The sequence below is a fragment of the Kogia breviceps genome, chromosome 12 (assembly GCF_026419965.1).
Source record: "Kogia breviceps isolate mKogBre1 chromosome 12, mKogBre1 haplotype 1, whole genome shotgun sequence".
In the NCBI taxonomy this organism is placed as follows: domain Eukaryota; kingdom Metazoa; phylum Chordata; class Mammalia; order Artiodactyla; family Physeteridae; genus Kogia; species Kogia breviceps.
The window spans coordinates 25,040,478-25,067,432 of NC_081321.1; the positions used below are offsets into that span (position 1 = coordinate 25,040,478).

Sequence of the window (26,955 nt, forward strand, 5' to 3'; positions counted from 1 at the left end):
TACCAGGGAATATGCAACTTTTAAGATTTTCTTTCTTAGGATTAAAGAAACCCCTTGAGGAGCTTCCCTTGAGGTCCAGTGGTTAGGAATCTGCCTTCCAATGCAGGGGACGCAGGTTTGATCCCTGGCTGGGGACTAAGATCCCACATGCCGTGGGGAACTAAGCCTGCGGGCCACAACTAGAGAGCCTACGTGCTGCAACTACTGAGCCTGCGAACTCTGGAGCCTCCCCACCTCTCAACTAGAGAGAAGCCTGTGAGCGGTGATGAAGAGCCTGTGTACCTCAACTAAGACCCAGTGCAGCCAAATAAATAAATATATATTTTTATGCTTTAAATATACTTTTATTTCTGTTTTTTTAATCAGTCCAAAATAAATATTTTTTAAAATAAAATAAAGAAACCCTTTGCAAACAGCATACCTGAGTCAAAGCCTATCAGCCCCTTCTTACCTTACAAGATTCCATCTATGCGTGTAAATTATGTTTTCCCCACTAAGGATATTTACTTAACCTGGTTCCAAAAAGAAAAAAACTATGGTTATGCCTTGGGTATCAGGAATATTGGGTGAATTACTTCACTTCTCTGAGGTGCATTTATAAAAGGGAAGGTGAAAGGTGATAAATTAGCCCCATCACTAGTCTCTAAGATGCCTTTGTTGGAATTAGGAAAACAAAAAGTCCCCTTCCTCAAGATACCATACTGCCATCTGCTGGAAAATGGTAATAATATTGATAAATATAAAAACCTACACTGACTACAATTTAAATAGTGCCTCCTAGAATTGGATCACCCTCAAAACCCAGTTATTTCAAATAGGTTATAATAATAATAATAATAATAATTCCCAGTTACAAGTACTTTAGTTCATTTTATTAGAATGAAAATAAGTAGATCCTGCCTGGGAACACTAAACAAATTACATAATCTATTTAAAGGTGTCTCTATGCTTGTGCTAAAATTTCTACCTTTGACAAATAGCCTCTGTTTAACTTCATATCACAGAGAGTCAGACTAAGCAGGAGAAAACTCTTTGCATTGTTTTCTTCAGTATCATACTGGCAATATAATTTCACATGTAATGTGAGAAAATAGTGATATTTCTGTAAAACTGAAATTTATAAGTTTTGTTGTATCCTCGTGGACGTGGAAGAAATAAAGATCCATATTGCGTTTAGATATACTCTATTAAAGGCAATTTAAATTTTTCCTATAATGATGGTAAGTGGTCAATTTGCTGCATGTCCCATAAGAGTTAAAAGCAATTTGTATATATTTGCTTAATTGGTGGATGCTTATAACCCAGGTAGATAGTGTTATCCCCATTTTACAGATAGGGAAACTGAGGCACAAACATGTTACATCATTTGCTCAAAGCCAAAAGCCTAGGAAGTGGATTGCCACATAGAGAAAGAGAGAGAGTCAAACAAATGAAATATTATCTGTGCTTAACAAAGACTCACAGAATATTTATGGGATGAAATTAGTAAGACAAGATTGGTCAGTTGCTAGCTTTTAAAACTTAAGGTGGCAGGGCTTCCCTGGTGGCGCAGTGGTTGAGAATCCGCCTGCCGATGCAGGGGACACTGGTTCATGCCCCGGTCCGGGAAGATCCCACATGCCGCGGAGCGGCTGGGCCCGTGAGCCATGGCCGCTGAGCCTGCGCGTCCGGAGCCTGTGCTCTGCAGCGGGAGAGGCCACAGCGGTGAGAGGCCCGCATAACGCAAAAAAAAAAAAAGTCCTAATATAAACATGCAAATTCTGTTGTCTTTTCTTTTGTTCCTTCACAAAAGAATCTATCAGTACTCAATACATGTAAATGTGTTTATTTAAAAGGTAAACACTCAGCGAAATTTAAAATAATTTCTATGGTGGTCCAGTGGGTAAGACCCAATGCTCCCAATGCAGGGAGTCCAGGTTCGATCCCTGGTTGGGGAACTGGATCCCACACACATGCCGCAACTAGGAGTTCACATGCAACAACTAAGAATTCCACATGCTGCAACTAAAGATCCCGTGTGCCACAACTAAGACTCGGCGCAGTCAAAATAAATAAATAAATAAATATTAAAATGGTCCCCCTCCCTCCAACCGTCATTTCAACCGCCTTTAAAAATAATAATTATTATTATAATTTATATGGGACGGGATTTCGCTGGTGGCCCAGTGTTTAGGACTCCGCGCTTCCACTTCGGGGGCACAGGTTCGAAACCTGGCCAGGGAACTAAGATCCCACACACATGCCTCAACTAAGAGCCTGCATGCTACGTGACCAAAAAATGATAATAATAATAAAAATTTCTATGGTGCATAATTATAACAATAATAATAACATATATGTGTACTTACACCAGACTACAGAATTTACAAATTATGCATTCAGGTTTTCTGGCAAAACAACCAAACCTACTATGCAAAGTAAAATCTTCAGTTTCAGATAGAAGACAGAGATTGTAAGAAGAGAAATAAGGCAACTATTCTTAGTCACTGTAGAAGATTATATATTATTTATATATAATTATAGAAGATTACAGTTAACTCAGCAAGTCTCTCTTGAATAAGTTCTTCACAAATGGAGATTAAAATATACACTTAAAATGAATAATTTTAATCTTTAAAGTGCTTTGCATTCAATAATTCAAAGTACCATGTATCTTAAATAGTTTAAGCCCTGCTGTCTGAAATCCAAATACAATTTAAGGTACTTCAAGCCTCAATAGCTGAGGGAAAATGTAATGGCAGAGTTACACAAAATTATCCACAATTTAGTTATCTTTTTTGTAGGGGGAGGGCAGACCAACCTCAATTGTCCAGAAAAAATATACACACACACACTTGTATGTATGTATGTGTGTATTTACATACACACACATACATGTGTATGTGTGTATAAAATTTGGACATCATTCCCTATTCAAATGATTCCACCAGAAATGTATTGAGTGTGGAAATTAGTACTATATGTGGAGCGTATACATATGAAGGAGACAGTGTTCTATTTGATGTTTTCTGGAGGTGCTATCATGAAGAAACTGGTAGACATACTTTGGGGCTTAGAAAATGTTTATGTTAAATGGGAATTGGCAAAGTCCAGGTTGGAAACTCTCCTAAAGGCATTATCTCATTTATCATAACACTTTTGCCTCTAAAACAAACCTGAGGGCTTCCCTGGTGGCGCAGTGGTTGAGAATCCGCCTGCCGATGCAGGGGACGCGGGTTCGTGCCCTGGTCCGGGAAGATCCCACATGCCGCGGAGCGGCTGGGCCCGTGAGCCATGGCCGCTGAGCCTGTGCGTCCGGAGCCTGTGCTCCGCAACGGGAGAGGCCATAGCGGTGAGAGGCCCGCATACCGCAAAAAAAAAAAAAAAAAAAAAAAAAAAAACCTGAGACACGTTCAGTACATTTTGTTCTCGTCCAGTTTTTAGTTTTATCCAAAAGTTTTTCCTATTGAAGAGCTTTTTGAAATCAGCTATGTGTATTGTATTCATGTATACTAATCAAATGATATTTAGACTTTTCAGAGCAAATTTACTTAATTTTTAAAAGAAAAAATAACAGTCCATTTCATTGAGATTGTATACAATACCAATAATAGAATATTTAGGAGATTTTCCATCTCTTATCAAAAATTCAAATGTCTTGGCTTTTCATCAAATACTGTGTTACATAATTACCTGGATTTTCACTTAAAATTATTGCCCAATAGTCTGGATAAGTCAATTCATCTTCAGCTATAAGCAAGTACAATCTGTTATATGTAATGAAACCCAGCAAAGAGGATTTGTATTCAAATATTTCCTGACTCTGAGATGAAAGAGTTGCTTTTGCACATACAAATACAAATTTGTAAAACAGATGCGTTTGCCATGTAGAAGCATTTTGGTCATGGGAATTGGACCACAGTTACCCAAATGTTAACAACAGCTAACATTATATAATACCTTGAGCATTAAATTCACTGTCCTACTGAATCATCCACATGTCCCTATGAGACAGGCATTCTTATGCTCCTTTTATAGATTATTAAACTGAAGCTCGCCCAGATTTGACTTGTGTATAATGCATGAGAATTTGGATGGGTAAATATGCAGAGCATAATTCTTTTGGAATGATATACTTTTTGACTGACTTACCAGAACTGCTGAAATAAGAACACACACTCCAATTCAACTTGTAGTAATGAAAACATGGGCTCTTCTGCATTTTAAAAACATACACGTGTCCAAATGTGAACGGGTCAAGCTCGTCACTGGCATTGTCTTGAAGTCATTCAGAGACTTTCTTTTGCCCTTGCAGGTAGAGCGGGAAAAGGCCATTCTCCTGGCCAATCTCCAGGAGTCACAGACGCAGCTGGAACACACCAAGGGGGCGCTGACAGAGCAGCACGAACGGGTGCACCGGCTCACGGAGCACGTTAATGCCATGAGGGGCCTGCCCAGCGGCAAGGAGCTGAAGCAGCTGGACGGGGAAAAGGGCCGGGACTCGGGAGAGGAGACCCATGACTACGAGGTGGACATCAATGGCTTAGAGATCCTTGAATGCAAATACAGGGTGGCAGTAACTGAGGTGATCGATTTGAAAGCTGAAATTAAGGCCTTAAAGGAGAAATATAATAAATCTGTAGAAAACTATACTGAAGAGAAGGCGAAGTATGAGAGTAAGATCCAAATGTATGATGAGCAGATTACAAGCCTTGAGAAGACCACCAAGGAGAGTGGAGAGAAGATGGCCCATATGGAGAAGGAGTTGCAAAAGATGACCAGTATAGCCAATGAAAATCACAATACCCTGAATACGGCCCAGGATGAGTTGGTAACATTCAGTGAGGAGCTAGCTCAGCTTTACCATCATGTATGTCTGTGTAATAACGAAACCCCTAACAGGGTCATGCTGGACTACTATAGGCAAAGTAGAGTCACCCGTAGTGGCAGCCTGAAAGGGCCCGATGATCCCAGGGGACTTTTGTCTCCACGGTTAGCCAGGCGGGGTGTGTCGTCCCCCGTAGAAACAAGGACCTCACCTGAACCAGTTTCAAAAGAAAACACAGAGGCCAGCAAAGAACCAAGTCCAACCAAGACTCCCACCATCTCTCCTGTCATTACTGCCCCACCATCATCTCCAGTACTAGACACAAGTGACATCCGCAAAGAACCAATGAATATCTACAACCTTAATGCCATAATCCGGGACCAAATCAAACATCTGCAGAAAGCTGTGGACCGATCCTTGCAACTGTCTCGTCAAAGAGCAGCGGCGCGGGAGCTGGCCCCCATGATTGATAAAGACAAAGAAGCCCTAATGGAAGAGATCCTCAAGCTGAAGTCCCTACTGAGCACCAAACGAGAGCAGATCGCCACACTGAGGGCGGTGCTGAAAGCCAACAAACAGGTGATCTCATTCTACTAACGAGCCATGCTAGCCAGCACTTTAACTAGTTTATTCCTAAATGTTTTTGAGTGTGCACCACCATCAGGATGACAGTTCAGAGTCCTGGTCGTTAGAGGAATAACACAAACTATGGCCAGAGCCAGATCAGAATGTAATAATTTCTTTGAAGTGCGTGAATGGATGAAAAAGGAGAGTAGCTGTGCCCCACTAAGTAGAGGTAGAGTTGAGGAAATTAAAGCAGGAACAGAGAAGATCCAGTTGCAGATGTAGAAAGGCAATCCAGGCGGTACTTACCTGGAGTCCAGCAATCACTGAGTGTAGAAATAGGAGATGGGGGCGATGCAGAATAGTCTGACATGGAAGCTTTACACCAGGCAGAGACAGCAAGAAAGGCACCCTGGTAGGCAGCTAGAGCAAACAGAGGGGAGGTCTCTAGAGAGAGAGGTAGAGATAGAGATAAAATAGAATGTGCACTGGGCTTCCCTGGTGGCGCAGTGGTTGAGAGTCCGCCTGCCGATGCAGGGGACGCGGGTTCGTGCCCCGGTCTGGGAGGATCCCACATGCCGCGGAGCGGCTGGGCCCGTGAGCCGTGGCCGCTGAGCCTGTGTGCCCAGAGCATGTGCTCTGCAATGGGAGAGGCCACAACAGTGAGAGGCCCGCCTAGCACCAAAAAAAAAAAAAAATAGAATGTGCACTAACTCTGCCACTAACCACATATCTGAAATTGAGGTCCACTTGGGATGTTAAATCACCTCAGTCAGAGCTTAAGCAGTAGAGAATTTTTCCTAACCATAGATCTTGTCCTTCTGGCATAAGTAGGAATGCTACCACATGATCCTGCCTGACTCCTAGATCTCCTTGATGTCTGAATTTGGTTTTCACCCCCAAGCTTTACCTGGATGACAGTGCTATGACATTTAGGTGGGAAAATAATTTTAACCTCTTATTTTCTCTGGAAAGTGAGACTTGAAAGATACCTATGAGAAGGGTGCTGAATAAAGGGTGCTGATAAAAAGCAGCAACAAAACATCAAATACCTTCCTGCAAATGTGAGCAATGCTAGTGTTGGAGAGTGAAAGTTAATTTCAGATTCAGACTTCCTTTTCCTTTTTCCCTTTAACTGGGGGAAACCATACCACTATCATGCCATCTACATTGCAGCTTTCTACTGTCTTTATCTTCAGTTCCCATAAACCTGTTGATACAATTTGGAGGTCTATACCACAAGCCGTAATAATGTTTGCACTATATAAACATGTTTTTTTACAAATCTAAAGGCAAAATAGGACCTTATTTTTGTGCTGTCACTTCAGGGAACTAGAAGAGATTAGGGTGAATGAAGAATTTGTGAGAGATCTGACTCCAGTTTCAGGTCAGAATAAAGAATTTGTTACCATATCCTTCCAAAGACCCAATGATTTAGTGTTCATGAATAACTAATACCGTATTAGATAAGGCTTAGATGACCTTCATCAAGGACATAATATCCTGGGCATTCTTGCTCAAGCCATTCAAATAACTTCTTTGACTTCTTCCTGAAGTTTGAGTATTACTGACCTAGAAACCTAGATCTATATAAATGTCAAGATGCTTAATTGACATAGAAGTACAGATAAGCGTGGTTGATCAGCCAAGAGAGACTAATTTGTCAATAAGCATTCATTGATTCCATATTTCATGGCAGGTAGTAAGTAGGGATGCAAAAATAAGTGACTAGTAATCTAGCAGAATTTCAATACATGCCTGTAACTATTTACAAGGTAGTACCTATCTTCCAGCATTTTAGAGTGATACAAACAGTGCCATAGGAATTCAGGGCAGTTCAAAGCATTCCTGGCTGAATTTTTATTTTCGTAGTAGTTTGTGGCACCATTTGCATTACATTAGTGTCACAGCTCATATGGTCTCAGTAAATTAAATGCAAACACAGTTCTAGCCATGCCTTTAGTTTACATTTTAATGATCTTAGGGCTATTGCTGTGATGCTGTGTGCCATAAATAGCTCAGGTCTCTACAGATGACATCCACTATATTTAGACATTGTGGAGTATTTATTATTAGGGCTAAGCTGAGAATTCTGTCATAGAGGAAAAAAAGAGAATCTTCCTGTTTTTATTAAAATAGGCATTCTGCATTCTCTATGACTTTTAATATACCTTAAAGGGTTTTTGTAAGCATAGTGTCTTCTGATGAGATAAGTAAATGTTTACAAAGGACTGTCTGTATACTAAACTGTGATGGATGCTAAAGATTCAAAGAAGGCCAATACATGGTCCCTGCCTTCCAGAAAAAGACTCACAGACTTCTGGGGATGTCAGAATAGAACAGATAATTACAGTTTGATGTTGTACATGTTGTAATCCAATTTACGGGAACATTGCAAAGGAAGTAACTAATGTATCCTAGATATAGACCTCTGTGGCTGGAAACAAGATATTTTATTTAGAAAATCAACTTTGGGAGAATGTGGTGAATGCAGACGTCAGCAAATCTGCTAATGGGTTAGAGATACTTACACTTTCTTAATTCCGAAAAAGCTTTGTGCAGTTTTGTGGACAAAAATCTACAAACAATGCTGAGTCCTTTGGGGCATTTTGCACAATAAATGAGTTTGTATGTCTATTTCAGATCTTGCTCTTGTCACTTCCCTCTCTTTTCCCCTTAGATAACTGACCATGTAGCTCCACGTGTTTACAAACTTGTTACATCTACATTTTCACAACTTAAACTTAACTACCTGTTCTAAATGATTATGTGTCTAAATTTTTTAAAAATTAAACAACTGCCATTTTTCCCCAGGTCGATTTCTGCATTCTGGATAACTTTCTGAATCTATAACATTTCTAAAGTTTCTAGAGTTATAGCACTACAGAACATACTAAAGTATTTTATGAGTAACCTCTCATTTTAATCTGAATTTAAATACAATGAAAACTATTAAGTTACATTAAAAATGAAAATTTTAAAAACTATTAGGGCTTCCCGGGTGGCGCAGTGGTTGGGAGTCCGCCTGCCGATGCAGGGGACACGGGTTCGTGCCCCGTCCGGGAAGATCCCACATGCCGCGGAGCGGCTGGGCCCGTGAGCCATGGCCCCTGAGCCTGCGCGTACGGAGCCTGTGCTCCGCAACGGGAGAGGCCACAGCAGAGAGAGGCCCACGTACCAAAAAAAAAAAAAAAAACCTATTATGTTACAACTTTGGAATAAAAACATTAACAAACTACCTTATCCAATAGTGTTTTAATTTAAAAAGAATCCATTTATCTCTATAAATGGATTGGCACTTTGTAGAAGAAAGTTGAAGCTGTCCACTTGAAGCACAAAAAGAAATGTTAAAAAACCACAGTAGTCTTCCTGGGAAATCCCATTACTAATGGATTTTTTTCATTAGTAATGGATTTTTTTCATTAGTATTGAATATTTTTACATACTCTTAAAACTGTAGTCAACAGTTTGTAAAAATGGTGTGTTTCCAGTTTGGCTTCAATATGAATACCATGAGGGCTATGCATCAAATAGGCACTCCCTAAATATACATTGATTTCATGCATTGATTTAGCCAACATTTTTTGTTTGTTTGTTTCTATTTCCTACTGTGTGTCAGGCTAGTTCTCAATTTGAAACACTCTTAATTCCAAGAACTTAAACATGCCCAAATCCCAAATTCAAACAAATACTTTAATTCATTCCATATTTTGGTGCCTGCTTTGGCAGCAAATATACTAAAATTGGAATGATACAGAGATTAGCACGGCCTCTGCACAAGGATGACATGCAAATTTGTGAAACATTCTATATTTAAAATATATGTATATATATTTTTTGGAATCTGATTTTATGGAGATTGTGAAGAATTTGACTATAATTTATTGTTTTGAAGAAGTTGTATACAAAGACTTAGGAAATATTGATTCTTTGTTAATTATTTTCCTTAAATATATAATATGGATTTATAGTTTGTCATACTCATGTTATAAATTGCAGTGACCTGTCTTTTATTCTATATGTTTCAGACCCACCAAGCACAGGTGACAAAAGAATATTTGAGTTCTATTGTATTTCGACTGGAAGCTGTGCTTCTTCACTAACTTCTCCTTGATAAAACCCTTCTTGTATAAAGTTTCATTTTGGCTCCCTTCATATCTGAAAATCCCACACTCTCAATAATCTGCATTAAATATTTACTGAACTACTATCATTCCCTTAGCTCTTGATAGTGACTCTGGTTCACAGCTGGTTTCTAGGGCAATTTATCCACATTATAGATTCACATTTATGTTTTGACATAAAAAAAATTGCCCCATGTCCAAAGTACATATATGTTTATAGAAAATTCAACCTAGACAATTTCACTTTTTATTTATGAAAGAAATAGACCGAGCATGAAGAATCTATATGAGATTTTCCTGATATGAAAATTGTAAGCATTGTGATTTTTCTGCTTTAGACAGCTGAGGTGGCATTAGCTAATCTCAAGAACAAATATGAAAACGAAAAAGCAATGGTGACTGAAACTATGACGAAACTTAGAAATGAACTGAAGGCTTTGAAAGAAGATGCAGCAACTTTCTCATCCCTGAGAGCAATGTTTGCAACAAGGTAATATAGTTTTTCTTACAAGATTAGGTGTGGTACGTGGGGAAAAGACTTCAAAATGCACATGTTCATCTTCGTGCATCGTGAGTGTTACTTAGTCTGCCATGTAAAAGGGCAAGGCGTGGGCTTCCCTGGTGGCGCAGTGGTTGGGAGTCCTCCTGCCGATGTAGGGGACACAGGTTTGTGCCCCGGTCCGGGAAGATCCCACATGCCGCAAAGCGGCTGGGCCCGTGAGCCATGGCCGCTGAGCCTGCGCGTCCGGAGCCTGTGCTCCGCAGCGGGAGAGGCCACAACAGTGAGAGGCCCGCGTACCGCAAAAATAATAATAATAAATAATAAATAAATAAAAGGGCAAGGTGTAAAGAAAGTACGTGACATTCCACTCTGATAAAACCTTTTGTGCTGTTTTCCAGAGCCCTCTACTAGACATACTGGATCAAGCAATTCTTCTACATACAAGTGTTTTTATTTATTAATTTTTAAATATTTTTAATTTTTTTTCTTTCTGGCTGTGCCGCACAGCTTTCAGATCTTAGTTCCCCGATCAGGGATAGAACCCAGGCCCCCAGCAGTGGAAGCAGAGTCCTAACCACTGGACCGCCAGGGAATTCCCCATACAAGTGTTTTTAAACTAATATAATAGATATTTTTTCTAGAGCCTTATGTGCCCAAAAGAATTAGACCAAAAGAAAAAAGAGGGCTTCCCTGGTGGCGCAGTGGTTGAGAATCCGCCTGCCGATGCAGGGGACACGGGTTCGTGCCCCGGTCCGGGAAGATGCCGCAGAGGGGCTGGGCCCGTGAGCCATGGCCGCTGAGCCTGCGCGTCCGGAGCCTGCGCTCTGCAATGGGAGAAGCCACAACAGTGAGAGGCCCGCGTACCACAAAAAAAAATAATAATAATAAAGCACCTCCAATAAGGGAGAAAAAAACCCACTTCCTAAAAGAGCTAAATATTACATTATCACCACTGACATTTATTTCTGTATACACAAAAGTGTTTATCATTAGCAAGTATTTATGTGAAAGAGATACTTTGTAATGAAGATTAATATTCATCGTATCAGCTAATTACTTACTTTAATATAGTGTGAATTAAATTATAATTTCTAAAATGTAATTATATGTATCACCAAATTTTTCACACTGCACAACTAATTAGACAAATATTAGTTACTACCTCCCCCCACCAGTTTTGTTATGAAGCACCACTATATTTTATTTTTTAGACTTGAAATGATTGTTAAGAATTATTGATTCGGGGCTTCCCTGGTGGCGCAGTGGTTGAGAGTCCGCCTGCCGATGCAGGGGACACGGGTTCATGCCCCGGTCCGGGAAGATCCCACGTGCCATGGAGCGGAGCGGCTGGGCCCGTGAGCCATGGCTGCTGAGCCTGTGCTCCGCCAACGGGAGAGGCCACAACAGTGAGAGGCCCAAAAAGGAGCCTGGAGTCCTGAGGACATTGTGGAGATATCTGCCACCCCAGCCCTGGGTTGCCTACCTCTAGACCTTAAAAAAAAAAAGTTATTGATTCAACGTTTTCAAAATCTTGGTGTTCAACATAGTGTTGCAGTTTCCTTTTTGCTGTCACAATTCAGTGCCAAAACAAAAATAACTCTATATTTTATATGATGCAAACTTGGTACAAAATTCACAAAGCATAACTATGCTTATGCTTTATTTACAGATTCAGTAAATTATTTACATGTAGCTGATATAATGTTAAAAAAAAAATCCTGGGCCCTGGAATCTGTCCAGCTTCCTTTTAGTGTCAGAAGAGAAAAGACTCAAACTCAAACTTTGTTATTGACTCTTGGAAATGGCAGTGAGGCAGCCGAGTGCCTAAGAGACCACAAGGTCACAGGAGAACTGAAGGGAACTAACTTCTGGGTCTGAGCACAGTCGAGTTTGGGGAGTAGAATGTGCACACCTCTGGCCACTATGGCGGTGGAGGGCGTTAGGATGGAGAATGGGTTTGGTGCTCAATGCCCCCCTCTTTGAAAAGGAAATCAAAACATTTTTAAAGGGACGTTTAAAGTCTCGATCTGGTTTATATAAGAATTATTATCCTCAAATAATGCATTTTCACAGAAATTTGTTTTCTCAGGTATCTTAACTGCCTTACTGCATAGTATTTTTAAAAATATTTTTGGGTTTCCCTGGTGGCGCAGTGATTGAGAGTCCGCCTGCCGATGCAGGGGACACGGGTTCGCGCCCCGGTCTGGGAAGATCCCACGTGCCGCGAAGCGGCTGGGCCCATGAGCCATGGCCGCTGAGCCTGCAGGTCCGGAGCCTGTGCTCCGCAACGGGAGAGGCCACAACAGTGGGAGGCCCGCGCACCACACACACAAATATATATATATATATATATATATATATATATATATATATATATATGTATATATATATATTTTTTCTTTTATCTAACCAATTAAAATAAATCCAGGGTCCTGAAATCCACATTTTATTTTAATAAGCCCTGATTTTTCTTGTGATATTCCTACTATGCTTCTTGACATTCAGTGTTAAAGAAAATGGAACACGGGAGATTGGGATTGACATATATACACTAATATGTATAAAATAGATAACTAATAAGAACCCACTGTATAAAAAAATTAAATTAAATTATATTTTAAAAAAAGAAAATGGGACCCACCTGGATCTCAAGTTCTTTCACTACAAAGTCTGTTCTTTCTTTAAAATACCAAAAGTCTTGTGTTAATTTTAAAGTTTGTACATTTTGGGTAACTCCAGAAAGTCATTAACTATCTTCTGATTCATGGAGAGTTCTTACTATCTTAATGGGTAAATAAATGCAGAAAAAACTCTGAATAATTGTGTGAATAATTCTTCCTTCCAAATGTGCATGTGCTTAGGTGTTACTTTTGGTAGAAAAAAGACCACCGAGCTTCTCCTGCTGCAGCGCAAGTATCAAACCTGAATAAAGATGTTCCTGACAGCCGGCTATATCTGTTTTGAACCCTATGCATATCTTGGTTTTCTTTGACACCTATTGCTCTATCATCTGGTTGGGAAATCATTTGAAGATACTCAGGTTTCTAATTCAGGCAAATCTGCCATATTGAAAGCAATAGCAACTACAACCTGTACTCAATTAAAATAAAACCTATAAATATAGATAAAGAAGTACATATTTTCTTTACAAATATTATTATTCTTTTGCATGCTACAGGCATGGACTATAAAGCTATTGTAACACATCTTCAGTGCTGTGAACATTACCTGAGACTTTACTGTTGGTTCTTCTGCAACCACAATAACTGTGTCTGGGGTTTAAGATACCACCTATTAAGAATGTCCCCATATGTGCTTCATTGTATAGATTAACTCTCAGTTACTGAACCTGCTCTGTTTCCATTTTTCTACTGTAATAGATGACTTCCATTGTGATCTAGGAAGACCAGTGTTCCAAATATCTAAATTCCAGTAAACTTCATTACTTTCAACTTAAGTTCCAAACTTAATTTCACCAAGCTTTTCTCCTGACCACTTTTCTGTTGTGGTTCCAGATGTGATGAATATGTCACACAATTGGATGAGATGCAGAGACAGTTAGCAGCTGCAGAGGATGAGAAGAAGACTCTAAACACTTTGTTACGAATGGCTATCCAGCAAAAACTCGCCCTGACCCAGCGGCTGGAGGACTTAGAGTTTGACCACGAGCAGTCCCGTCGCAGCAAAGGCAAACTTGGAAAGAGCAAGATCGGCAGCCCTAAAGTAAGTGGGGAGGCATCAGTCACCGTGCCCACCATAGACACTTACCTCCTGCATAGTCAGGGCCCACAGACACCCAACATTCGGGTCAGCAGTGGCACTCAGAGGAAAAGGTATGCATGCAGCGATCTTCATAGTATGGTGCAGTGGCCAGATTTTAGTTAACTGCAAAAATTAATGTGCTCTTTCTTATTGTGGAGGATGGAGGAAGGAAAGGAAGGGAAAAACTGGGAGTGGGTGTATAAATGGACCTTGCCAATGTTGGTTTTTCCAAATTAAAACCTTTGGATACTTGTGTTTATTTATTCCTTTCTGTCCCCCACACCCCATCTCTTGGTTAACCATTATATACTTTTCAAGTGTCTGTTAACATTTTTGCTGTTCCTTGTATGCATAAAATGCCTCTCCCTTACCTCCAACCTAAAAATCGGTAGATAGAAAAGGTCAATATTAAGAATGAAGCTGTGTTTTACATGGGTGATAGTTTTAATGGCAGTGGTGCTATTTACCAGCTTCTCTCTAACGAGGCAAGGATATGAATGTGTTCTCTTAGGGGAACTTTTGTCCATATTCCGAAAACTGATGACTGACTGAAAGGAGATGTCTCTATTTAGGTCAAGTAGAATGGGATATGTATAGTCTTTTTCTTAAAAGCAGGTTTTTGTGCTTTTTCATTTGGTATGTGAACATTGTTCAAAAGTCACTTGTATGGTTTTTAATGGCTTGGTTTTATTACCTTTTTCCAGAGTCCTGAATGTTGAATTACTTACCCTGTATTTTCAGTTAATAGCAAAGTTTTTATTTTAGGAGTTTTCCGTTAAGAATCAAACAATATAAATATTTTCTATGTGTGGTTCAAACTGACTAACTATAATAAATCTCTTTTACAGTATCCAGTACAGTTTACAAATAGGGTTGTATCCTGGTATGGAAACTAAACATTTAGTGAAAAATCTTGATTTACTTGTTAAAAAGTTTTAAATGCCAGTATAAATAATGTTGTCACTGGTGAGGCTTTGAAAGGTAATTAAAGTAAAACTTTTTTGTTTCCTATATGTATTTTCTTGGATCTCCTGCAAGACAATTTTCACCTTCCCTTTGTGATCAGAGCCGTCCCAGGACTTCAGGGGCTTGCTACCTACAGAGTTTATTAAGAGTTCCCCCTGATCCCACCTCCACAGAATCATTTCTTCTGAAGGGCCCCCCCTCCATGAGTGAATTCATCCAAGGGCACCGGCTCAGCAAGGAAAAAAGGTTAACCGTGGCTCCACCAGGTACACATTTTTTCCTTGGGTGCATGTGATGCAAATGATGAGTTGAATAGACAGCTCTCCCCTTCCTTCCAACCACTCACTCCCACCCATCCGCAGCGTCTGACTTTAATGAGGGTAAATTCCTATGGTTAAAGTAAGAATGCCTTTACACCTCTCTTTCGGTTTCCTTCTTTACTCAGCCAGACCGTCGTCATTTCTCAGGAGTCTCCAGCGACCTCCTTTTAACAGCCAAGGATGGAAAATGAGAGCTGGAAGGAAAGGGATAGCTGAAGGGAAACTAGCAACAGGCACAACACAGGACACACACAGTCAGGTCCTATTTGCAGTTTGGTAGCTCATAGCAATTCCGTCTTGGTCAAATTTTGTCATTTTCTTCTGATCATTTTTCATGTAATTTCAGTAAAGGAAGCCATCTTTGTAAAATGCCTTTTGGGCTGATCTCCTTTTGTAGTGACTCAGAATGTCTCCAGTTACAGAGAATGTAAAAGTAAAATCCTCTAAGGTTGTGCTCCTCAGGAACGTTTAGGTCTTAGTATAATGATCGTATAGTTTGTAAGCCCTTGCTGATTTGTGCTTACCAGCACGCTCACAACTGACTTTAGCTTCACTGTTTAGCATTTTTTAAAAAATATTTTTTATTTTTTCTATGAAAGGCCTCAATTGAAAATGTGACTTCTGGCAGATAAAGATCATCCTTTGGGGAAATTCCTGCCTGCATGCTAACTATAGGTCAGAGGTGGTACACAGGAATTCTGTGAAACAAAACAAAATAAGCCCAAAGGCAGCTGTTATTAGGCTATTGCAGGGAATGAAGAATTAAAACTCATTCTAGTTAGTAGTTGTCAGCAGTTAGAAACTCAGGAGATTTCACCTGAACAGCTGTACTTCTGGGCTCCCTTGAAGGATTCTGAATATCTGGCAGCCCTAGGTCTGCATTCATGCATGTCAGCAATCTGTTGGATCTATGTAGTGCCTGCTGCTTTTAAACAGGGCAAACTGCAGTTTACCACAGGGCCCCTCGCTCCCAATTACTTATATCCAGTCCGCTGCACTTGTTTCTGTTATCTTCCGGCCCCTACTGTAACCTCTGAGTTTGCCACAGAATTTTTTTTTTTTTTAATTTACTTCAATTTTACCTTAATTCCTTTTTGGAAACCTCAGCCTTTGGATCTCTAATACTGTACTTTCCTTATCTGATTCATAAGTCAGCCTACGGATGGGGATTAAAAGATACGGTGTGGAAATTTATAGCAGAAGTTAAACATTCTAAGAATGTTTGAGGACATAGGTAGTGATAAGGAGTTAGGAGAGCCTTAACAGCCAGAATGTACACCTAAAACAAAAGGCAACAACTCTCCTGGATGTTCCTCCTTTCATAACTCTTTTCCTCTTCTTTTAGACCCCTTTGGAAGTATCTGTGAGTCACCAAAGTGGTCCTGATTCATCAGGACACCTAACTTAAATAAAAGCCACAGGTCTTTTTGTGTTACAACTGGACTTAGTAGCACTATCTTCTAGAACTTAGAAAAGAAATTCTGTGGTTAATAAGTAACCCTATTATATTTTAATTTTAAAAGTGACATATCAATAAGATTAAAATTAATAATAAATATTAATAACAACTATTTTCATTTTATGTATGACTATTTGATGCTTGTTTACATTAATATCTATTTTACATCATTGTCATTACATTGTGGAAACCACTAACAGATATCATAATCTTTTCTATGTTACTGCCTAGTCTTATTTTTATTTTTAAAGGTTGTATCGTAGATTCTATTTCAGATACTGTTATTGCATTAATCACTACTTCCTGTCTTGTTAGCCACTGAGATGGTTTTCCATTATTTGTTATAAGATGCTGTTATGAATAGCATGCATTCAACTTCTCATCTATCATTCTCTTCTCAAGAGTGAGATCACTGGGTTAAAGTATGGACATCTTTATGTTTTTTGCTCCATTTTGATGTGCTGTCAAAAAAGGCATATCATGTACTAAAAGTCTGACATTTTCACATTCTGACTCTTTCTACAACTTTATAGACACTGTACACATCTTGCAATTCCAAGGCTAGTCAGCATACATGAATGAGAATACTATTATGTGGTCTTAAAATTCTTTAGTTTTGAATAATGAGAAAATGCCATAGGCCTTAGAAATGATTGCTATAGACAAGATTAGAGAGATAAATAATGTGGAATTCAGAATCGTCATTAGGCCAGAAAATCATTTTAATGACAACTTAGCATATTGGTTAAACCTTATATTTTTAACCATTTATTTGAAGTTAAAATAATAAAAGGAAGGAAGTAAAGGTGTTACTATAGCCTGAAGAATTTTTAATTGGATATCATGGAACCAATCAAATTAATCGTTAATAAATTCTTAAATCAACCCAGCACCATTTTCTAAAAGGATCTGGTTAAATGAATTACTATAGAAACTGATTAGCCATCTACACCAAATTGTAGCTTCTAAAAATATTTGCATTATTGACAATGTGTTATTTTTCCTAGGCTGAACTATATTGTATAAAACATATTAAACATTATTTGATGCTTTTACTATATAAAATGTTTTCATTAAGCAGAGGAAGGGAAAATATGCCATATATATCCAGTCCTATGTCCTATGCAAGAAATATCTTAAACCCATGGGAAATAATAGGTTTTATGAGTTTAATATGTTATTATTATAAATTTACTTCCTGGTAACAATATATATTCATCACTTTAAAAGGACAATTTCCTGTTAATTTATCAGAATGTTTTTTGATAGGCACTGTTTTCAAAAATATTTTTTCAAAAATGTATTTTTAATATATCTTTTTAGGTGATTTTAATTATTCCAATCAGCAGATATATAGGTTGTTTTCTGTTGTGGATCATTGAAGTAATTAAATCAATAGAAATGATATTAGTTTAATTTGTTTTGGATCCTTTGGTTGAGGAATTGGAAGAGGTATAAATCTCATTTAACTTTTAAAACAGTTACATAAACATAACATAAAATATTATTTACCATATATAAGGAGTATTTTCAAATAGATTTCACTTCTATGAGATGGTAAGCAGAAACCATATCTTCAAGGCAGAATTTCTCAATTTCTGAAAAATCAATTCTAGGATAAGGCATTGGTTTTCAAAATTAGTAGAATGTTTTGTGCTAATTTGTTAGTACATTGTACTGATTGATTTCCAATATTACCAAAACCTTGTGGAGGAAAATTCTGGCTATGGCTCTGTCTCTGTTACCTCAGCCCCTGAAATCCCAGAGTTTCCATCCATGAATTGTTGACTTTCTTGTTCTTGACTATCTTTATCTAGCATACAAACTCCAGCGTCCCCCATTAGCTTTGATGAACTTGAATCAAAAGGGGCTCTTCTGATATCAGCAAGTTTGCAATCAGGCAGCACATAGTATATCTTCATAATATCAGTGGTTATTTTGTAGCCAACGTTGTATCTCAGTGCCTTCACTACCCAGGCCTATATAATTAATAAAAACTTACAATTTAATCAACAATTTAAATCAGTCTACCAGAATACGTGAAAGGAATCTATGCAGTTCATAGGCCAGAGATGTTATTTCTGTAGTAAAGACCTAAATGCATCATTTGTACAATTGAATTAGGGACCCAATTGCAACATGGGGGGTGGGGGGGTGCTTCCCCACACCGAGCAATTCTTTGACACCAGCTGGGTGCCCTATGATTCAAATCAATTCTGACACTATCTACCCGGAGATGGCATCAGATTCCGCGGGTTGAGGACTGAGTCCTACAAGACTGCCCCACCCCCCCACTTCATACGCCAGTTGCAAGCCCGGGTCCTTACCTGTGTTTCCGACCCACCGTAATAGATTGGGCTTCCCACGACCCCTCCTTGGACTCCAGGCGCCAGTCCAAAGTCCAGGTTGTTACCTTACTTCTGAACTACTGGCTATAAATCAAGAGGTTCCCATGACCCACTCTTAAGGTTCAATTAATTTGCTACTTCCTTGATCACCAGTTTAGTATAAAAGGATGTAACTCAGGAAGAGCCAGACAGAAGAGATGTGGAGGGCAAGGAATGGGGATAGGAGCACAGCTTTTTTTGCCTGCTCTCCTAGGGCGACACTCTCCCCCAGTCTCCGTGTGTTCACCAACCCAGAAGCTCTGTGAACCCTGTCCTTCTGGATCTTTATGGAGGCTTCATTAAAGAAGCAAGAGTTTGATTAAATTGTTGGCCGCTGGGTGATTGATTCAACCTTCAGCCTCTCCCCGGAAGGTCAGGGGTCGCAACTGAAAAGTTCCAACTCTAATTCTGTGGTTGGTTCTCCTGGCAACCAGCCTCCGCCCTTAGGTGAGGCCTAAAGTCATCTCATTAACACAACAAGAGACACTTTTGTCATTCTCTGCACTTAAGAAATTCCAAGGGTTTGGGGAGTTAAGGGTCAGGAATCCAGGACGAAGGCCAAATATACATTTCTTATAAATCACAATATTGCAACAGGATAAACAAGAAATCTGAAACTTGAAAAAGCAAGTTTGAACTCCCTTCCTGAAGTAATAGCCTAAGCAATTTGCTCCTCTCGAACCTGTGCTTTCCACGTAGGAGCTTTTTCTCTTGAATGTTCTGCTTCCTCATTATCATTTCAATTCCTCTGTCCCTCCCTACCTCTCTCTTTTCGCTCCTTCTCTCTTTCTCTGAAGTCATTACTGAACTAATGTGAAAGAATGGTATTGTTTTGAAATGTGAAAATTTTCTATATTTTAGATCTTACCGATTTTTAAAGCAGCTCATAAATGTATTAACCTTAGTATGTAGTCACCCCTTTAGTAATAGATACAAACACGTTCATTAGTGAAAATTGTCTTTACATTCCCGTATATTCAAACAGTAAACACGTGTTTGTTATATCGCAAAGCCTATGTTCTTAAATGTGTGCCAAAACCACATTTCTTTCATTAACTCATTTACTCATTTGTCAAAATTTAACAGAATATATTGTGCATCTACTATGTGTCAGGTACTTTTTTTGGCTTTTGGTATAATGTAATGATATTCAAGTAAAACATCACCTCTGTTCTCCCCTTTAAGGGGAGGTAGATAGGCAAATAAGTCATGATATTAATAAATGTTCCTGGTAAATAGAAGAGTTGGAGTGGTGAGGAAATCCTCGCAGAAGAAATGCAAGCACTGGTCATGATAGGTAACTATAGACCTTAATAGGCAGAAGGTATGTTACCGAGTCCAAGTTCGCTCTGCTTGCCGCACGACTGGCCAGTAAATCAGGAGACGAGGTGTTGAGGCAAGGATTAATGACTTTATTTGGAAAAAGCCAGCAGGCCGACAAGATGGCGGACTAGGGCCCCCCAAAAACCATCTTATCGGGGTCTGGATGCCAGTTTCTTTTATAGAACAGAGAGGGGGAGGAGGGGAGGAAGTAAAGTAAAAAGACCACATATCTTGCAAAATAGGAGGGGGTGTGTTAATTTCTTCCTTCCTGCAGACATTCACAGGTAGGCGGGTCAGATTGTCTCCCAGTGAGCTGAACAAAGGCACTTCACTTAACGTTCAGGCGGAGGAGCAGGGTTCCCTGAGGCAGGCCATTATGCATGATTATAATAACAAAAGCAACGGGAAAGCAAAGTTTAAAGTCAAAGAAACAGATCTAACGTGGAGTCCGATTTAGCTCTTCTGTCACAGTTCCCCACTGTCAACGTCCATTCCATAATCTTGTGGAAAAGGGGCGATGACCATTCTAACTCTTTCTTGCTATGTCTCGTCACATGGATCTTTCTGGGAAATGTCCACCATAGCAGCCTGTTGTTGCGAATGTTGAGATTTGTCTTTAAGGAATTTGGGGCTTTTCTATGTATGGGAAGATGCAAGAGTCTGGGCTCACTGAAATCGTTCCTTTGATATGTGCCTCAGCTCTCCGGGGCCTGTATCCTGTATTTTCACATTCTGAGTTTCCTCAGGGCTCACCATAGGGAGAGGCTGTAGTCTGATGGCTGCTAGATGGCAGGTATTCTTCTCCTCCCGCTCACTGGCTCACGTTGGAGGGCTGCAATCACTGTTGCCATTTCTCAGGTCCTCCCCTCTTGGTCAGAAATGTGACCAGTGTTTGGGAGACATTTCATGATCAAATTTTGTACCACTGCGTTGGGAGTTTCATCCCAGATCAGGCAAAAATGCTTGATATGCTGCTCCAGGTGCTAATTTTTGGATTAGGCCCTATTGATAATTGAAGATGCTCCAGATCCTCTGTCTAATTATGATCCAGGAGACATTTTCCCTTGTTGCTTCTACCCATACCTAGAATTACACTATTATAATTATTTTATGTTATAAATGTGATCTATTTCCTCAAGATGTTTAGCCATAGAGGTTTTGTTGGAGGCCTGGTTGCACACTGGGTACTGTAAGAGACGGCAGTCTTATAAAGTAGACGGGATATAAGTAAATGCAGCTGGTAACACTGACCAAGACATAGTGCAGCAGGGAGTCACACAGCACAAACAATTTGGAGACAAAGAACACAAAACAATGATTTGTATAACTAGTTGTAATCCAGTTGCAAGAATTAGTGACCAAAAACCATAACTGATTTAATGAGCCATTTGCTGTTTCACTCTACTGGCCATGTACGCACAGCTTAAATCTTTGAGACAAGCGTATGCTACTGGCAGGATCAACCAGGTAGAGAGAAAAAGATAAATGTTTCATCTTTGTTTACAAAGCCATGCTTTATCAACTTGTTGTAGGTCATAGCATAAGAGAAAAGGTTTTGCGGGCCTCTCACTGCTGTGGCCTCTCCCGTTGCGGAGCGTAGGCTCCGGACGCGCAGGCTCAGCGGCCATGGCTCACGGGCCCAGCCGCTCCGCGGTATGTGGGATCTTCCCGGACCGGGGTATGAACCCGCGTCCCCTGCATCGGCAGGCGGATTCTCAACCACTGCGCCACCAGGGAAGCCCTGAAAAGGTTTTTTCCTGAAAAAAGATTAAAGCCAGTATATTTTCCAAAGTCATAAAGTTATAAATCATATTTACCAGTTCATTCCGTCCCATGTAATTAATTCCTGTTGTTCTGGATGAAATAATCAGGTTTTCCATTAGGTTTGTCGTTTGTTACCCAGTCCAGTGATATTATCTAAAGGCTATCAGAAACTAATTGTTAAAAAGTTCCTATTTATGAGTCTTCTTGAAAATCTTCATTTTGTAAAAACGTCAGGACAAAACTTAAAATAGCCTGGTTAAAGTTTGGAATACGGGCTTCCTTGGGTGGCACAGTGGTTAAGAATCCACCTACCAAGGCAGGGGACACAGGCTCGAGCCCTGGTCTGGGAAGATCCCACATGCCGCGGAGCAGCTAAGCCCGTGAGCCACAACTACTGAGTCTGCGCTCTACAGCCCACGTGCCACAACTACTAAGCCAACATGCCACAACTACTGAAGCCCGTGCTCCTAGAGCCTGTGCTCCACAACAAGAGAAGCCACCACAATGAGAAGCCCGCGCACCGCAATGAAGAGTAGGCCCAACTCACCGCAACTAGAGAAAGCCCATTAGTTGCAAGGAAGACCCAACACAGCCAAAAATAAACAAACAAAAAAAAATTGGAATACAATGCCATTAGCAGGAAACTTGGATATTTCTGTGACATAACATTTTAGAATAACTAGAATTATGATTGATAACATATCAGGATATATCAGATGTTAGGGATTCCATATACATTTTGGAATATCTTTATTAATGACATCTATCCATGCACTATAACCTAAAGTTCATCTCCAATCACTTGACTATTTTTTAAGTAATTTAACATACCAAATAAACTTAGTTTGACATTCCTCTCTGAGATGTCTCAGAGATGTTCTTTTGAAGTATCCCAGAGTCAGCTGGAGGCTAAAAAGCTTAGTCAGATTTTGATATTTGGGAAGCTTGTTAAAAATATCAGAAAGCTTTTAAAACACAACAGGATCATAGGTCACTGTGAAACAATCAATACTTATTCATTTAACCAAAGTCACAAAAGGATTAAAAGAAAACAAATACAGGTCACCTAAGGGGACAGAAACTCATACAATCTGTTATCAAAAAGGAGCACTTATAACAGAAAGAGATCAAATTCCAGTCTTGTATTAGCTTACTTAACAAAATCCATTTACTTAGTTAACTTCAATTTAAATTTAGTTAATCCTGGGCTTGCCTGGTAGCACAGTGGTTAAGACTCCGCCTGCCAATGCAGGGGACATGGGTTTGAGCCCTGGTCCAGGAAGATCCCACATGCTGCAGAGAAACTATAAGCCTGTGTGCCATAACTACTGAGCCTGCGAGCCACAACTACTGAGTCCGCATGCCACAACTACTGAAGCTCACACTCCTGGAGCCTGTGCTCTGCAACAAGAGAAGCCACCACAATGAGAAGCCGCACACCATAACGAAGAGTAGCCCCTGCTCTCCACAACTAGAGAAAGCCCACGCACAGCAATGAAAACCCAACAGAGCCAAAAATTAATTAAGTAATTAATTTAGTTGATCCTGACCATACATAAAACTTTATCAGTAAAATGTAATTCCATTCCTCATACCTTAACTGAAAACACACATTCTACCATACTGAAATGTTTTATATTTTCAGTAGCTTTAAATATAAATTAGAATCCCTGACTCTTAAAAACCTTAATTTCTAGTGAAACCAAGAGGCAAGTAATAGTTACCAAAACCTGGAGAGACTATCTTAGATTATTTTTAGAACACAATTATTCTTAGAGTTTACCTAAAAGCTCTTATCTCATTACATTTACTTTAAAGTTTCATCATATCAAGTTATTTTTCCTGCTGACAAATTTGCAACAGATATAATAAGATTTCTTTTTTTTTTTTTGGTATGCGGGCCTCTCACTGCTGAGGCCTCTCCCGTTGCGGGGCACAGGCTCAGTGGCCATGGCTCACAGGCCCAGCCGCTCCGCGGCACATGGGATCTTCCCGGACCGGGGCACGAACCCGTGTCCCCTGCATCGGCAGGCGGACTCTCAACCACTGCGCCACCAGGGAAGCCCTATAATAAGATTTCATTTAACTTCTGTTAAACCTAGGTGCAGTGAAAGTATTATACTTAATGTTGATGACTCTGAAGACATGGCTACATTAATTAGATCAATGAAGTTAAACAGTAATATCAGGTATTAATTTAATACTGAATATTTTTCAGTTCACATGAACCTGAAATTCACTTAGCTTAATTTCTCTTGTATTTAGACTTGTTTGATTTGTAAGCGCTTACTTTTCTTTAAGCCAATTAAATAGAGCTCATTTACAAGTTAACCTCGCCAATGTTATCCAAAGACAAAGACACACACAAACACACAGAGACCTCATGGTTCTCATTTCAAAATTTCAGCCCTGAGTCAGGTACAGCCATGTAAAACCCATCAGTTTACAAGAGTTTGGATTAAAGTTGGGTTTCTGGCAGATGGTACAAATCAAGCTCCCTTGTCTAGATGGCTAAATCTTAAAAGACACTTAGGATTTCTATTTATCCTTGACAAGTCAATTTCTAAATTACTTTACCCTCTTTTCAAAATTTGCATTTTAAAAAGATGGCAGAGATGAGGGTTCCTGAGAAGACCAAATAGGACATTTGCTTCTCAAAGATACAGGCAAGTTTCTCCTCGGATGACTTTGTTTCCTTCTCTGGGGTTTCCAGGGGCACCATTTGTAGGCTTAAAGCTTGCTCCAGTGGGACCCTGATGTCAGGCCGTTCTGGCGAAAAAGTTACTTGAGCATTTAATTTACAAAGGCGACCTCGTCCCAAAAGGGGTATTGGACACTCTGGCCTATATATGTATAAGAAGCTATGTTTCAGGGTGAGGTCCCCTAGTTGGCATTCTAGACGTTTAAGAATGAAGGGTTTTGTTCTTCTCCAGAAACTCCCGTGACCCAGATAGACGGAGATGTTTTCTGTGCCACCTTGGTGTTTACCACAGAATATGTGGCACCTGTATCTATTAGAAAGTCAACCAACTTGCTTGCCACTGTCAAAGTTATCCAGGGCTCCTGAGGGGAAATTAGAATCAGACGCCTCAAGTCCAAGGGAGTCCCCTGGCCACAGAAGGGAAATTGCCCTTCTGTGGAAATGGCTACCAGTCCAAATTGGGGGCCCTGTCGGGTCTTAGATGGTGGTACTAAACCAGGTCCCTGTGCCTCCGGTGTTAACACAGTAAATTTTATTCGATCCCTGTGGGTAGGGGAAACGGGAGGCAGTGAAAGGAGTGAATATGTTGGAGGCATGGGGGCAGTTGGAACAACTGCTGGTGCAGCCTGCTTGGCCAGTGGGGAAGCTGTGTGAGCCAGAGGAGGGTTTAGGTTTTGGAGTACCATGTCCCCACTCTCATTTCCTCCCTCTTCCCCTTGTAGAACAGGTTCCCCTTTGGGTTTCCTTTTAGATCACTGCACCATCAGGTGGCAGTCCTCTGACTCCTTTTTGCAATAGCATAAATGCTTCTACATATGGAATCTCATCTCTTTTCCCTGTTCTGTTGCAAAACACTTCCACTGCGAGATCGTGTAATAACTGAGTGAGCCATTCAGGGCCCATCGCTCTTCTGATCCTAACATAACATTGGGTCCACACCCTATTACAAGAGTATATATGTCTTTCTCAGTCATGGGCTCACGGCTGTGTTCTACCCAGTTACCTAATATATGTCGCAAAGGGCTCTCCTTTGGGATAGATGAAGTATTTCCCATTTTTATAAGTTTGACAACACCAAAACACAGAAGACTCAAATTCCAACACAAGAGGCACAGACACATTCCAACATTGTTGATGCACACCAAACCAAGACCAACAAACCGGCTCCCCAAATCATCCAATGACAATTCCCCTCTCCAACAGGGTACCCCCCAACCAGATTGCCTTGTCCCATAAAGGAAAAGCCCAAACTGAGGGGGGTAATATACTCCCTGTGTGCACCCCAGAGCGACTTACCCTCCAAAGTCGAGCCTGTCAACCCATAGAAGTTTGTCGGTTCCTTGCCTCAACTGCCGAACGCTGGGGTAACCAGTGCTGTTTCAGGGAGTTTTGAAGGAAACATCCTCAGGACAGATGGCCCCGGCATCTGCTAGGACCTTGCCCCAGTATTCCCTGACCAGGGCCGGCTAGCCGCGAGTAGCAAGGCTCCCGGCTGGCTAAGCCAGATTTGTTACCGAGTCCAAGCTTGCTCTGCTCGCTACACAACAGGCCAGTAAATTGGGAGACGACGAGGTGTTGAGGCAGGGGATAACGACCTTATTCGGAAAGCCGGCAGACCCAGATGGCAGACTAGGGTCCCCAAAACCCATCTTAACCGGGGATTGGATGCCAGTTTCTTTTATAGAACAGAGAGAGGGGGAGGAGGGGAGGAAGTAACGTAAAAAGGCTATTTATCTTGCAGAATTTCTTCTTTTCTGTAGCCTTTCACAGGTGGCCAGGGTCAGATTGTCTCCCTGTGAACTGAACTAAGGCACTTTAACTTAACATTCGGGCAGAGGGGCAGGGTTCCCTGAGGCAGACCATTATGTATGATTATAATAACAAAAGCAATAGGGCTTCCCTGGTGGTGCAGTGGTTGGGAGTCCGCCTGTCGATGCAGGGGACACGGGTTCGTGCCCCGGTCCGGGAAGATCCCACGTGCCGCGGAGCGGCTGGGCCCGTGAGCCATGGCCGCTGAGCCTGCGCGTCCGGAGCCTGTGCTCCGCAAACGGGAGAGGCCACAACAGTGAGAGGCCCGCGCGTACCGCAAAAAAAAAAAAAAAAAAAAAAGGAATGAAAAGCGAACGTTAAAGTCAAAGAAACAGATCCAACGTGGAGTCCGATATAACTCTTCCCTGTTACAGGTAGGGGTGCAGGTGTGGGTAATGAGAAAAGCCTTATTAGAAAGGAGGTCAGCTTGCACAAAGGCCATGAGCTTGGGGCTAGAAACTGGAGCA

The 26,955-nt window shown here is 40.5% G+C and overlaps 1 protein-coding gene and 1 pseudogene across 6 annotated transcripts in view; both read left to right on the forward strand.

The window, feature by feature from the left end:
* The window catches only part of BICD1 (BICD cargo adaptor 1), a 199,502-nt gene that overhangs the window by 149,669 nt on the left and 22,878 nt on the right, over positions 1-26,955 (forward strand). For 2 of the 6 annotated variants that reach the window (XM_067009050.1, XM_059080857.2), the window contains exons 5-7: positions 4,295-5,386; positions 9,834-9,985; positions 13,513-13,720. In XM_067009050.1, the coding sequence (XP_066865151.1) occupies positions 4,295-5,386; positions 9,834-9,985; positions 13,513-13,720 (1,452 nt within the window). Of the gene's footprint in view, positions 1-4,294; positions 5,387-9,833; positions 9,986-13,512; positions 13,831-14,797; positions 14,992-26,955 lie in introns of those variants that run through there. The other 4 variants (XM_059080854.2, XM_059080855.2, XM_059080860.2 and 1 more) reach the window with 4 other exon arrangements.
* Positions 9,089-9,188, forward strand: LOC131767580 (U6 spliceosomal RNA; annotated as a pseudogene).